This window comes from Pseudorasbora parva, chromosome 10 (genome assembly GCF_024679245.1).
Source record: "Pseudorasbora parva isolate DD20220531a chromosome 10, ASM2467924v1, whole genome shotgun sequence".
Lineage (NCBI taxonomy): Eukaryota > Metazoa > Chordata > Actinopteri > Cypriniformes > Gobionidae > Pseudorasbora > Pseudorasbora parva.
The window spans coordinates 8,559,065-8,574,446 of NC_090181.1; the positions used below are offsets into that span (position 1 = coordinate 8,559,065).

At 38.2% G+C, this 15,382-nt stretch overlaps 1 protein-coding gene across 2 annotated transcripts in view; it reads right to left on the reverse strand.

Moving 5' to 3' along the window:
• The window catches only part of slc35f4 (solute carrier family 35 member F4), a 45,128-nt gene extending 30,529 nt beyond the window's left edge, over positions 1 to 14,599 (reverse strand). Inside the window, exons 1-2 of one of the 2 annotated variants that reach the window (XM_067454499.1) lie at positions 14,234 to 14,369; positions 336 to 421 (exon numbers count right to left, since the gene is read on the reverse strand). In XM_067454499.1, the coding sequence (XP_067310600.1) occupies positions 336 to 372 (37 nt within the window). In that variant the 5' untranslated portion in view covers positions 373 to 421; positions 14,234 to 14,369. Of the gene's footprint in view, positions 1 to 335; positions 422 to 14,233 lie in introns of both variants that reach the window. The other variant, XM_067454497.1, reaches the window with a different exon arrangement.
• Positions 14,600 to 15,382: the final 783 nt, after the last annotated feature.

Genomic DNA, 15,382 nt, shown 5'->3' on the forward strand with positions numbered 1-15,382 from the left:
TTTTGTGATGTCAAGGAGAAAATGAACCCACAGCTATTTTTAATGACTTCACTTTTCTCGTACTGATTTATTATTACAGTAATATATTGCGGTCACTAAACTATAATCTACTTCCATTAAGCGACAGAATTCATGCACTCCTGTATGAAAAATAAAAAGCACACACATGGACCTATACTCAGGAGAGGTTTTCAACCTCTCTTTTTCAAACGGACACCTGCCATTTGAGATGCCTGTTGTTTCGTCCCAGCGCCCCCTCTTCTTGCACCCCTGCCATAGCAACGCCTGGCCCTTGTGTTCCACCTTCAACATTGCCACACGGCCCCATTCAGCACCTTTGTCATTTAGATCAGTGCCATGTTCCTCCACCATTGTCCACAGACCTGCTGCGTCTTTTATCCACGTCTGTTAGCTGCGTTCTCTGAAACGACAGCGAGACAAGATGAGACGAGAGTAGAATAGTACACCCACACGCTATAAGTGTTACACACACTTCATAACGAATCCGTCAAAACTCCATAAAAGACTCACAAGAGCCGAAGAGCTGTGTGATTTACATAAATATAAACTGCTGAGGAGCTGCATGACTTTCATAAATATGAACTTTCTTGTCTTTATCAATTTAGACTAACTGTTAAAGATTTCACAAAGAAATTCTCAAGGTCAGACTTCCGCTGTTTGGACGCCACCCTGTCCATAAATATGTGCCGCATACATTTCTTTTGATAAAAAGTCCAAAATGAAGACATACCAAGTCCTATTTATAAAGTCAAAATGATGGCATACAAATTATTATTAGATGAAATAATTATGAGTAAAAAGACAAATATGACAAAAAGTTGAATTTATGAGATACTAAGTCATAAGTATGTCAACATTGTTCAACCTTTTATGTAATAATTGTTACCTTAGCATCTTTTAGTATCTCATAATTTTGACTTTTTATGCCCTAATAATCAACATGGTATAAAAAGTCAAAATGATGACATAAGTCATCATTATGAGATCAAGAATATGATGTACTAATTCAATTATGAGATACAAATTCTAAATTATGAGATACTAAGTCATAATTATGACAACATTGTTTGACTTTTTATTTAATACTTGTTTATCTCTTAGTATCTCATAATTAAGACTTTATGCCCTTTAATCTGAATTTTCATACTTGTTGTCAAATGTTTTCATATAGAGGGTTTGCATTAAATGTTTATTTAATATTTTTTATATGAATAAATGCAGTATATTTGAGATTAAATAAATGTCCATACTCTGTCTTTACGTATTATTTGTAACAACACATAACATCACATAATACAGTCAATCGGGATACATTTTACAATACAGTTACACATTTATTAATATCAAAACTTTAAATGAACTAGCCACAAACTATTGTTTTTGTACCATGATTTTAAAATAATGCTCATTGTACATCATGATATCTTTGTAAGAATTGAAAAGTGACCTCATTTAAAAGTATTGTCTTTGTCATTAAATATTGTAAATATCAATCCAATCAAAATCCATATTAAAATAGCTTGCGTAGGAACTTAGGTAGCACAACTCTATTAGGACTGTATGAGCTCCATCCCCACTTCCATGTGGCTGCTGTTCTGCTGGTGCTGTGGTTCTGTAGCTGGATATATCTTGAATTTTCTGATAATTAGCTATCAAAACATCATGCGGTTTGAATCAGTAAATTGGATGTGTGGGAGGTCAATGTTCAGCCGGTTAGTTTCAGTAGTTAAAATTAAGGTAGGCAATTTTTTTCCCCGCCATGGTGCAAGTGCAACTAGCTTTTAAAGGAAATGAAAGATGAATCTGATTGGTTTATTGCACGTTACACCTACAACACACCCATGACTCAATAAGAGACTAGATACAACTATTTTAGACCATGACTCTGGCACGCCGACTGTTTTTTGTTGTTGTTAAACTAGCTAAATTCGGACAAGTGCACAGATCTATGTGCTCAGATCGTTAAAATAGGGCCCATAGTTTTTAATTAATACATCCAGTATAAAGTATTATCCAGTATATACAGTATTCTTGACTCGTTGTAAAAGTTTTTTTTCCCACCTCAATACCAATACAAGTAAAATCTTTAATTTAATGATTATGGTTGTGAAAATGTCTAGCAATTGGCGAATTGACATCCCATCTCCTAATCGTATATTTATGTTCATTAATATGAGTTTTAAATCAGGTCTCAACATTAAAGGTGCACTATGCAACTTTCCGTCCACTAGAGGGCACCTATTCAAAACAAAGGCGTAGTTTGATGACATCAAGTTTGAGCGCAGCATCTTGGTGATATGTGGTCTTCACCTCACAGCCGGTGGAAAAGAGTCAGGATAGGACTCTGGCAGAAATCATGTTCATGGATGCAGTTATTAACGTTACTGTAGTGTGAAGCAGAGCAGGACCGAGTGTTGTGGACCTGAGCACGGCCGCTGGAGTCATTGTTATACAAATAACCGCCTCGCAAACACCAGGACTTTTATTATGACGGGAAGGGATACATTCGCCGGGCGCCTGCAGTATTTCCGCTCTTCCGGTTATGATTATGAGGTAATGCAGCACTGTTTATCATATTAGATACATTTAAGTGTGATGAAAATGATGTTATGACGGTACTCTGTGCGTTCACTTGTTCACACTGCTAAGAGAGTGAAATAAAACACGACACCGAGGGTAACGCAGATATGACGCAATTGACAGCCGACTTCCTCAGACGCAATGCTGAAACGTCCCAGTCCTTAGTTAAAATAGCAGTTTTCTCACAATTTACAAATAGTTGGAAACATTTGGGATATAAGTACACAACTGAACAAAATATATAACACTGGCCTAGTGGTTTTTGGATATTTACTGAAAAAATACTACATAGTGCACCTTTAACACTTGTCCAGGACAAGTGTATTTTTTTAAGGGGCACGTGAAAGATAATTTTTATTTGCCCAGCCGGACAAGTAGCCTGATTAAAACACCAATAACAAAAAATAACTAGGGAATCACCAAAACGTGAGAATGATTCTGCATTCATTAAGTGTAAGTGGTGATTGCTAGTGAAGCAGCTCGCACAAAGAAACTCAGTTAACTTACTGCGGAAAAAAATTCAAAATGTGGAGATTTTATATTTTTAACATATGATACAATTAAGCCACATCACACGACCAGGATGCGGACTGATTTCATTTCATCGTTTGATTGAATGACTCATTTAGACTGCCGCTACCTACTGGCGGTTTAGTTTCCTCCTTAAAAGTATCATTCTTTCAAAAATGTCTTATTTGTATATTAAGAAAAATATTCAAAACAATCTCATAACATTTTTTAATGCAGTTGTAATTTTTTTCAGTTGTAAATAATTTAATTGGATTGGTAACAGCCCTATAGTGTCTTATTATTCTAATTAAAATTATTGATCAAATTTAAGAATTTAAAAGAATAAATGATAATTCGTTATATTTACGACACAAAAAAATAATTTTTTAACTTGGACAAGTGAATGACCGATCGATCTACTTCGAGCACATGAAAAGACTTAATGTTGAGTTTAAAATGTCCTGTTTAAATGGACAACTATCTTTTTTGATTTGTTCAACACTAATCAATGCTGAAATAAATCTGCAGCAGTCAGATGGTACATGTCCAAGTTCTCTCATTTACATTCATTATTACTGACATGTGCTTCGAGACATGAGGTATTTTAAAGGTCCCGTTCTTCGCAATTTCATCTTTCAAACTTTAGTTAGTGTGTAATGTTGCTGTTAGAGCATAAATAATACCTGTAAAATTATAAAGCTCAAAGTTCAATGCCAAACGAGTTATTTTATTTAACAGTAGTTCCCTTTCAAAGCCTACAGCGAACGGCCGGTTTGGACTACAGCAGGAAGTGTAGGGATGTAATGACATCACTAGAACCATTTGTTGACTAACCCTCCGCCCACAAGAACACGCAAAATAGGGGTCGTGGTCTTGTTGCTCTCCCACGTGGAGAAGAGCGCGCATTCAGCGCTTGCATCTTCCCGTTATGGTAAGAGGCGGGACCTTTCCGGGCAAAGTGCGCTAAGCTGCTGTCCAATCACAACACGGGAAGCGCTGGCCCAATCAGAACTCGTTACGTGTTTCTGAAGGAGGGACTTCATAGAACAAGGAAATCATCAGGCCGTTTTTAGGACAGAGAAAAACAGCGCTGTACAGATAAGTCAATTGTGTGAAAAATACAGTTTTTTTACACGCGAAACATGAACTCATGTTATATTGCACACTTTAAACATAATCAAAGCTTCAAAAACACGCGAAGAACGGGACCTTTAAAGCTGTCTCTCGTGACTTTGCAGAATCTGTGTGTTCATGTGTTTTGAAGGAGGCGTGGCTTTGGAGGCGAGAGTGAAGGGGGGTGGGATCTCAAAAGCTAAACTGCTATTGCTAGCCCTCCGAAATTGCCTACTCTACCTTCAGGTGTAACTACAGCACAATACAGGCAAAAATAATATATCATATTTATTGCTCAGGTGATAAGATCACCAAAAAAGTGCCCATGAACAAAAACGCCCATGTCTATGAGCTGCACAAATTAGAATAACAGTTCTGCCAAAATTATACCTCTGTACAACCACTGTAAAAAGAGAAGAGTGACACCTTGTGTCCAGGCAAAGGGGTTGCAGCTCTTCTCTGAACTCAAACCTTATGATTTAATGTGGCCAGATAGTCATCGCCGAACCCTAATGCTAACCATTAAATGATCCTTGGTAGCAGCAAATGTGCAGATTACATGGACATATTGTGAGCCATTTTATGTCATATTTTACTACATATGTGGCTGATTCTGAGAGTAGAATCAGCCACATATGAAGTAAAATATGACATAAAATGGCTCACAATATGTCCATGTCAGAAGGATCATCACTACATCAGTCTGTCTGAATGAATGAATGAATGAACGATTGAATAAATATATGTCAAATGACCAGATGGGGGCAGCAGAAGAGTGCTTTCAGCCAGTTTTGTGCTGATCTTGCAGCATATGAACATAATCTATTATCAAAGATTTACTAAGACTGAAAATGATTTCAGAGGTTTTGTGATAATGGCTTGAGATCACCTTCACTGACCCACAAAAGTTAGAAACATGTCTGAAAAAGTCAAAGACTGTAAGTTTACAGAGATGTCAAGTTTGGAAAGGCCCCAGGCAAAGTGGGATTTTGGACAACATCAGCATGAATCCTCATCCTTTTGTGAAGACTTTGCATGAACCAGGGATAAAGCAAATTTTGCAAACATTTTATTACGTAGAAATGAATTTACAACACTGAAAATACTAGAGCTATTTATGAATCATCTCTAAACTTTGTTCTGATTGGTCTGTTGTGTATTAACCTTAATGATACTTTACACTAAGGTCATTTGTTAACATTAGTTAATGCATTAACTAACACGAAATAGTGAAACAGTGAGTAAAGCTTTTGTTAAAACATTTGTTACAAAATTTATTAATCTTGTTAATTAATCTCAGTGCATTAACTGATGGTAACAAATACAACTTTTTATTTTAATCTATTAGTAAATGTTGAAAAATTAACTAAGATTAATAAATGCTGTAGAAATATTGCTCATTCTTAGTTCAGGTTAACTTAATTAACTAATGAAACCTTATTGTAAAGTGTATCTTATAAAATATGATAAAATATGATGCGAATGCCACTAAAATAATACAGACTAAACGTTTTTTTTCTTCTTTTTTCGGGGGGTTGTTAATGCCTCAAGGACGATTACCTACGTCAGCTGTCTTTTCTGAAGTCTGTCAAGCTCCCATGTGAGCTCACAGTCAACAGCACCTCTCTGGCTAAGTAGATGAGAAGAGTCCCATTAGCCCTGTAGCTAAAAATAGCTCTCTAGGCGAGGTGGTCTGCAGTCAGAGCGCCCCGCTGCAGATACATTTAGATGACTGGGTCACATTGACTCTGGCATCTCCATGTACACTATGAGAGGTCAGAAGACAACAGATGACACAGACAGACTGTTTCTGGTAAAAGCTATGCGGGATGATTCTTTCATGCTCTTATACAAAATGTTTTTTTTCGGGCAATTAGCAAACGGCAGAAAGTTTCCAGAGCACAAGCTTTGTAGGATCTGTGCAAGAAGGCATACAGCTTCAGCGGTTATTTCAGCCAGTCTGATCCGAATTACATCCAGCTGGTAGAGAAGCATCATCATGGGTTGGTTAGGAGCTGCTGGGACTCATTTGTTCACAGTACACTGCTCAATCTTCCCGTTACACATCAGCTAAACTCCCCTAGCACTGAACTTATGAGAGCACTTCTGGGTCCATCATCCTAAAGTCAAAAGGTTTTTGAAGAGGCTTATGCTTGAATTAAGGCCTGTGGTTAACACAAGCTCAAGATATTTTCACGTTTTATTCTTCATCATAAAATACATTGGGAATGCTCAGTGCTTAATTTTTAAATTCTGAGGTCCTGGAACAAAGAGACACCATGGCAATATTTTTTAAATGCACAGTTTGTAATATTGACAGCTAGTGGTTGAAATTGGTACTGCAGTCCAAATTCAAAATATTGGAGAGGGTTGTTTCTGGTCTTCACAGGACCACTTAGATCTGGAAACTCGAGGTCTAAAATGTATTAATGGCCTCAGGTCTCGGGCAATTTAAAATAAATGTGCCTTTTCCGAATGGACCAAGGAGGACTAACATTCTTTTATACTACAAACCCGATTCCAAAAAAGTTGGGACGCTGTACAAATTGTGAATAAAAAAGAATGCAATAATTTACAAATCTCATAAACTTATATTTTATACACAATAGAATATAGATAACATATCAAATGTTGAAAGTAAGACATTTTTAAATTTCATGCCAGATATCGGCTCATTTTGGATTTCATGAGAGCTACACATTCCAAAAAAGTTGGGACAGGTAGCAATAAGAGGCCAGAAAAGTTAAATTGGCAACTTATTAGGTAAATTGGCAACATGATTGGGTATAAAAAGAGCATCTCAGAATAGCAGTGTCTCTCAGTAGTCAAGATGGGCAGAGGATCACCAATTCCCCCAATACTGCAGCGAAAAATACTGGAGCAATATCAGAAAGGAGTTTCTCAGAGAAAAAATTGCAAAGAGTTTGAAGTTTTCATCATCTACAGTGCATAATATCATCCAAAGATTCAGAGAATCTGGAACAATCTCTGTGTGTAAGGGTCAAGGGCAGAAAACCATACTGGATGCCTGTGATCTTCGGGCCCTTAGACGGCACTGCATCACATACAGGAATGCTACTGTAATGGAAATCACAACATGGGCTCAGGAATATTTCCAGAAAACATTATCATTATCTCTAAAACATTAAACACAATCCACCGTGCCATTTGCCATTGCCAGCTAAACTCTATAGGTCAAAAAAGAAGCCCTATCTAATCATGATCCAGAAGCGCAGGCGTTATCTCTGGGCCAAGGCTCATTTAAAATGGACTGTGGCAAAGTGGAAAACTGTTCTGTGGTCAGACGAATCAAAATTTGAAGTTCTTTTTGGAAAACTAGGACACCATGTCATTCAGACCAAAGAGGACAAGGACAACCCAAGTTGTTATCAGCACTCAGTTCAGAAGCCTGCATCTCTGATGGTATGGGGTTACATGAGTGCGTGTGGCATGAGCAGCTTACACATCTGGAAAGGCATCATCGTACAGAATTTGAGGGTGTGTCCACACTTGTAGTTCGGTTAGTTTGGTCTAGAACAAAAAACAAAAACAAAACATATAGTACTGGTTCGCTTAGCGTTCACACTGGCATTTTTAACAGCGTCCCTAAAGTTACCGAACCAAAGGCATAGGGAGACGCTCACAACCTGATTGGTCGGCTTATATGACGTAGGAGCTCGCTTACCGAACATTCAAAACAATGCTGTGTGCTGGATTAAACGCCATCATTTTATGCGTGTTCATATGGCATTATTTTTACCAGCTGAGAACTCATGAAGAGCTCATGAAATGTTCAAAACATTCAAAGCAGCACTAGGATTTCCTCCGTTGTGCAGAAAAAAGACGGCCGTTCCGTCGTCTGTACCGACAAATGGGCAACACAGGTCCTTTGATGAGAAGAACCAGGTATGCTTTTTATGCGTTTTTTCTAGCATTTTCGAAATATGCTCGTTGCACCAAATATTGATGAAGCACTTCCTCATTGTTCTGCGTTTGCCCTCTAACGTTAACGTTATTTATTTTGGATACACTGATCTTTCCACGTCGTCAAATCGGCTGACTATGTGTCGCATTGTGACATCACGTCCCGTTTTTGGTTCGTTTACACGTCTTTGGTCCGTGTTGCGTTCATATATATAGAGTTCGTTTGGAAGCGGACCAAGACCCATCTTTTCAGTGGTCTCGGTCCGCTTGTTTGGTGCGCACCAGGGTTCAGATGGCAGCCGTTACACTTATTTAAATGAACCGCACTAACCGAGCAATCACACCAGGGTTCGGATGGCAGCCGTTACACTTATTTAAATGAACCGCACTAACCGAGCAATCACACCAGGGTTCGGATGGCAGCGTTCACATGTGTTCAAATGAACAACACTAACCGAGCAATCGCACCAGGGTTCGTTTTAATCGAACCAAACATGATCGAACCAAAGTGTGAACGCACCCTGAAACACAATTTGTACAGTGTCCCAACTTTTTTGGAATCGGGTTTGTATAACTATGTTTCCATCACCCTGTTTTTATGTGCATTTTGAAGTATCCCATTAAAAAGGAATGATGGAAATGGCAAATAAAAAACTAAAAAACTCTTAATTCGCAAAAAAGATTTTACGTCTGCTTGAGGTGTTTTGACTTGTGCGAAAAAGAGTTCACGGGAAAAATGAGAGATGGAAATGCATTTACTAAATAAATTCTGATATAGCGAACATTAAACCCAAGTGACTAAGTCAGTTTAGTACAGTCAAAAAAATTACATACAGCACCTTTAAGCCAGGTCAGGAATTCAGAAGTTTAAACTTTAGTCACAGTCATTTATGACCTTTAGAATACTAAGATATATAAGAGTTGAATACTGTCGGTGTTGTTCCAAATTATTACTCCCACCATATAATCTCTTTCATCAGTTCTTCTGTGTATCCTTGTAGCGTTTAATGAAATGTTGTCCACAAATAAGTCCATCACAACAAGCTCCCTCAAGATATAGATATATTTATGCTTGTTCCTCAACAAATTAAAGTCCTGGTGATACTCTCTTGTGATGTTTTCTTTAAAGCTTTCACTTTTTGCAAATAAGTGGCTGGTAATGGAACCACAGAGGTTTTCAGGGAGTCAGGAGTTAAATGTCATTAAATGGTCATTAAATAAAAACTTGAACAGTTGAAAGTTGTTGGAAGTGTAATTGTGGTGACGCTCAAGTCATGAAACTATGGTGTAGTTTGTTTATAGCCTACCTACATTTAGCTTTTTACTTCTGCCGATTATATTTAGGCTTTTACATTCATAAAAGTTGTGTAGATTTGTAAAGATTTTCATAATAAGAAAAACACGTAAGAATTGTAAACTTTTGCTGGTCAGTGTGCTTATTTTGTATAATCCAAAAGCCACTGGAGAAATCCTATTGAGTTATATATACAGCTCTGAAAAAAAATAAGAGAACACTAAAAATGTGCAGTTTCTCTGGATATATTATTTATATGTATCTGTTTGAGTAATGTTTTTACTGAGTAATGTTTTAACTACTGACAACTAAATATATTTTCATTAAGACCATTTTTTCTTCAGAAAATGACAACTGGTCAGAATAAATCTTGAGTCACAGACCTTTATAGCTTAACTGATTGTTTTCCAATTGAAGTTAGTAGACAACAGACCAATCAGAACACAGTTGAGAGATGATTTATCAATAGCTCTTTTTTTTATTTTTATAAAATGGTTATTAAACATCATAGTTGGTGTTGCCCCTTATCGATGTAAAGTCCTCACAAAAAAGTATTTATGCTGATGTTGTCCAAAATCCCACTTTTGCCTGGGGCCTTTCCAAACTTTTGCAGGGTAGTGTAGCTATGCACATATATTACATTATGAAATTATGAGTGTCACCCACACAAATTGGCCAATCTAATACTTAGCATTTTAGTTAGCTTTAATTCTTTAAAATGAACTGAATGAGAACATTATCCACAGAAAATTATGTTAATTAATAAAGGTTTAACTTGTAAATTAATAAAAAAAATACATATAAATTATAGTATATCTGTATATACACAAATGTTGCTTTTTGAAACTGCAATCACCAAATACAACTGGAATATGAATTTCTACTGAAAAAAGAAAATATCCATCACATTTTTATTTGAGATGCTCTTGACCTCCATGTTCCAGTCAAACCGCCTGCATTGTTTTATGTTTCCTGTGGTGCGCTTATAATGCGAGTATGATTTTTGTACATCAAAAAGGTCATCATTTAGAAATAAAATACATTTTTCACACCCTGATTTTAGCCCTGATTTGAATGCTCTGCAAAGGGTCATGTCTACTGTAAGACTTCAGTGTAAACGCCCATTGAAAGCTAAGTGTTACATGTTGAACTCTCTCGAAAAACTTTTAGCACGTTTTTACTATTACAACTCTAAAAGGTTAACTATGATCGTGAAAGGTGCAGTGGTGACCATTATAACATGATGAGTGCATGAATGCAGCGTTCTTGTCAATTACTCCACACTAACGAAATGCTTTCGTCATAACTAACAATGCAAACACAATGAAAATAAGAGATTTGTTGATTATAACAGGAGTTTTGGTGCGATTGACAGCTCCAGCAATTGCAATGGGAGCGTTCTTTGTTTGCTTTCTATATATAATTTAATCACAGTTTAAAAAACAGATTATTTTTATCCTACTAAGAGAAACAATGTGAAGTTGACCGGCGTAATTTGCGGGCTGGGACGGGTGGGACATGTCCCCACCACTTTTTAAAACATCTTGCTGCACGGATGAACCTACAAACAAAACATCTCTGGTTAACTAGAAGAGCATCATTTCATTTGTTTGTTAAATAAGAGGCGATCGCTTAAAGGGGGGGTGAAACACTCAGTTTCAGTCAATCTCATGTCAATCTTGAATACCTATAGAGTAGTATTGCATCCTTCATATCTCCCAAAAGTCTTTCGTTTTATTATATTTGTAAAAGAAATATGGGCTGTACCGAGTCTTTCCGGAAAAAACCGAGCGCCTGGAGGCGTATCGTGTGGGCGGAGCTAAAGAATGATATATGCGCAAAGTGGTGACGTCCTTAAGCGTGGAGAAACCCATCGCTATCTCAGCTAATACAGATATGATCCAGAATCTAATTCGGAGGCTGAAATAGAAACAGCAACAGCAGGACGTCCGTCTCTGTGGTATGTACTGTATTTAGAGGCCTGTCAACATGACATGATTCGGTTTATGGACTATTGTATGCGACCAAACCTTAGTAGCAAGCAAAACGGTTTTGCACGTCAGAGTAGTGTAACGTTATAAGTTACATAGAACAGCAATGAAGTCCGTTAGTGCATTTGAATGACGAAGCACGCGATCGTGTCATTTACTGATGTTTACATCCGCGACGATAAGCACAGCACAGACATTTGAAGCAGTTTTACTTACAGGCTGCTTCCAAAGCAGGACCGAACCTTTATCGCTGGGACGGCTCCGTCAAAAACACACTTCTTGGAGTGTGGAGATCCACTTTGCGATGCGACTGAAGCATTTCTGCGTTCAAATCGGTCCAAATGCAGCGCTGCCTTCCCGGAAGGCTGTGCTGAAGCGTTGAAGTCGCCTAATGTCAAAGTGGAGGAATGAAGTGGAGTGCGGCGCGGACTATAACCGAAATTAGTGTTCACGGACGACTGGATCTGCAGCTGAGAGCAGTTTACTGTTTACAGCGTGCATTTCCTCTCTCGCTCTAGTCACGCGTGCGCGCACCCTACCGGGAGAAGAGCCCATACGGCCCTTACAAGGACCTTCCGATCTATTAACGTCAACTAGACCCATACTCGAAAAAAACTCTCCGAAACTTGTGAGAAACCGGAAGGAGTATTTTTGACACAGAAATACTCTATCAAACGTCCAACATTAGTTTTTGAAACTTTGACTATGTTTAGGATGGGAATCCAAGACTTTAACAGTGTAAAAAGCTCAGTATGCATGAAACAGCATTTCACCCCCCCTTTAACATCGTTGCAGAGACTTTCTATTTTTTTCCGGTGAAATCACGAACATTACCCTTAAATAAGCTTGGTGTAGTGATCGACTTCATTCTCGTGCGAAGAAAAAAGCGACACAGTAAACAACAATGAAGGACATGCAGCAGATCTTGTTCTTGCTTCTCGGCATGTGGATGTGGTCACAAGAAGAAGACACTTAGTTTGAGCCAAGGCTGCAGGCTGCAAAGAAAAGTTATCTGTCAACCAATTAACGTTCTGCAGTCTAGACTCCACCCTCTAGTACCAGACTACTGTGCTAGGGTCCGATTCACAACTTCTGACAATGGAAACACCGCTCGGTGGAAACAAGCCATTATAGTATGATTACCTCTTATATGTCAATTTGATTTTTCAGTTGATGTTCAACAGTTCAACTAACAAGCCCAGCCCACTTGAGAAAAAGCAGCATCAACAACAACAACAACAACAAAAAAGTAACTAATTATAGTACTTAGTTACTTTTAGGGATTAACACAATATTTTAACACATTACTTTTAAAAAGTGACAGTTGTACTTGATTTTGCAAGTATAGAAAGTACTGGGTAATATAACATGGGTTAGATTTAGTTGTAGGTTCAGGATTTGTACCTATAGTTGTTACCCAGTTATTCTAATTCTTATTATAAGTACATCGTATGTACATGGGGAACAGGACTGTAAAATAAAGTGCTACCAAAGTAACTTTCTTTAACACTGGTGCTGAGTCAGGTTTTAAAACAGTGATGAGCATAGACTCAGAGGAAACATATCAACGTGACACCTTTCGCATAAAAAAAACCCCTTCTGAAACCCCTTTTCAGGTGATATTTGGCTGAGCACAGTCATTTTAAGTGCTCATAAAAAATAACTTGTGTGTATGTGTGTGAATCAACTTCTTAATTTGAAAACCATTTCAATATGATTGTGCCCATTGTTTTTTTGCTATAATTGGCATATCTGGCACAGCCCATTATGTGTAATGCACATGACAATGAATGCAGTATAGTTATGGTTACCATCCATCGTCCTCAGGGACACGAAAGCATGCACACATACATACTAATATTCATTAGACGTGATTCATGTACTTACATACTGCAGCAGTGTAATAACGGCACACCAGAGACACAGGCTACACCACAGCTCGTGTATTAAATTAAAACACTGCATGCTGTTAACAAAAGCGGAACCTTAAATCTGTCCTGTGTCAAGACTGTCGATTGTATCGCAATAGTCTGAGGGTATTGAAATTCAGGAAAGGCACAGCCTAAATTAGGGTCCAATCATGACTCCCTTCACGTTGTCATTTTAATAAATGTTCAGTAAATCAGTGTCTTCTACGGTTGCATTTTCTGACAACACATCTTGCTTTAAAAGCTCGGGATTGTTTGTTTACTTGTTTGCACAATGGCTTATTATCATTGCTATATGATTTCATAAGCCAATAAAAGTACATTTAGCCTATATCACCAATCGTCTGCCGACATTTGTAAGATATTTATATTTGTTGACATAAATTACTTCACTGATGGATCTACTATCTATAAAGCAAAGTGGCATTTTAGTAATATATTTACACTATTACTTTTTTTGTCTTAATCTGATTTCGCAAATCAAACTTTTCCCTATCTATCTATCTATCTATCTATCTATCTATCTATCTATCTATCTATCTATCTATCTATCTGTCTGTCTGTCTGTCTGTCTGTCTCTGTGTTATTTCAGTCAATCAGGACCGATTCTGTTTTATTCTACATTCAATCTTGTTCTAAAACTTAGAAAGTTTTACCCAATAATTCAACGTGTTGATCAAATTTATGCAGCAAGCACATAACTTGTACACAAAGCACCTACAAAGAAAATGAGACCGTCCACACAGCATGTGTTTCTTCCTCATTCACATCGTATAGACTCATCGTTCAAGGCCACCAGTGAGCAGACAGCCGAGACTTGATCTCGACACCATTACTATCACATGTTATTGCGTGTGTTTTTAAACACTTACTTCTGTGGCTGGAGTACCCGGGGTTATAACCGTAATAGCCTGTAATTCGTAAAATCCGATCCTCAATGTCATGCACCCCGTTGGCCGTCACTTGAGGCGCATCCCAGCTGCTGTTCACCTGCGGAGACGCCTTGTCCGCTAGGTGCGGGCTCTTGCCCGGTAGGTGCTCCAGGCGAAAGCAGGGCTCCTCTCCCAACTCCTGGATCTCCGTGCTGCTCATTTTACCTCAGAACGGGCAAAACGGCAGCTATCAGGTCACAAGCGATAACCATACGAAACACGCTGCTGAAAGCATCACCCGAATCAAATTCCAACACACGTTGCTTTGAGGAGTCGCTCGGGGTTGTGAAACTTGCCCGGCGCCTTTCGTGCATCAGACAGCAGAGGGCGTCACGATGCTCGCTCCGAACAGATGGTAGAAGCACTGGGAGGTCCGATTCATTTAAGCGGTTCGTTTCAGTGAGTGAACCGCTACAGTACTTATCCTCGTTTTATTTTTGTGGTTAATTGATTTTTAGTCACTCCATTTTTACGGCTTATCTGTGTTTCGACGACTCTGTCAGCTACCTCACAGTTTCACTCATGTGATTTACAAACGTTGTGCGATTCGGTTCGAATGAATCATTTAAAATAACCTGTTCGAAAGAACAATTCTCTAGACATTCGGATATCACGGTGAAGTGGACGCAGTGAAGTGCAGTCGTTACTACAAAAGAGGAGACACGAGTTACGAGATTGGTCTTCTCCCTAAAATATGTCAGCGTTCATTGATCATGCAGTGACAAATCATGATCTGCATTACTATTGCATGACAACTAGTGGTAGGCTAGGTTGTAATCTTAAAGACTTATGGAGTCATTGAAATAATCAGTGGGCCTACAGAAAATGTGGGAATGAAAAAGTGGATATGTCAGTGAACATTGTGTTATAGTGGGGGAATAGACGGTCGGATGGATGGAACTGAAGGATGGATGGATGGATGGATGGATAAGGTGATTCACCCAAGAAAAACATGTTCCTGGATCAAATTTTCAGTCAAACAATCAGATTTGAGGGACACGTTTACAGGTTATGTCAAGTTAAGTTAATTCTGATGCCCATGTTATCCAACTATCATTTCCCTCTGGTTTTAGGGATAATGTATGGGGT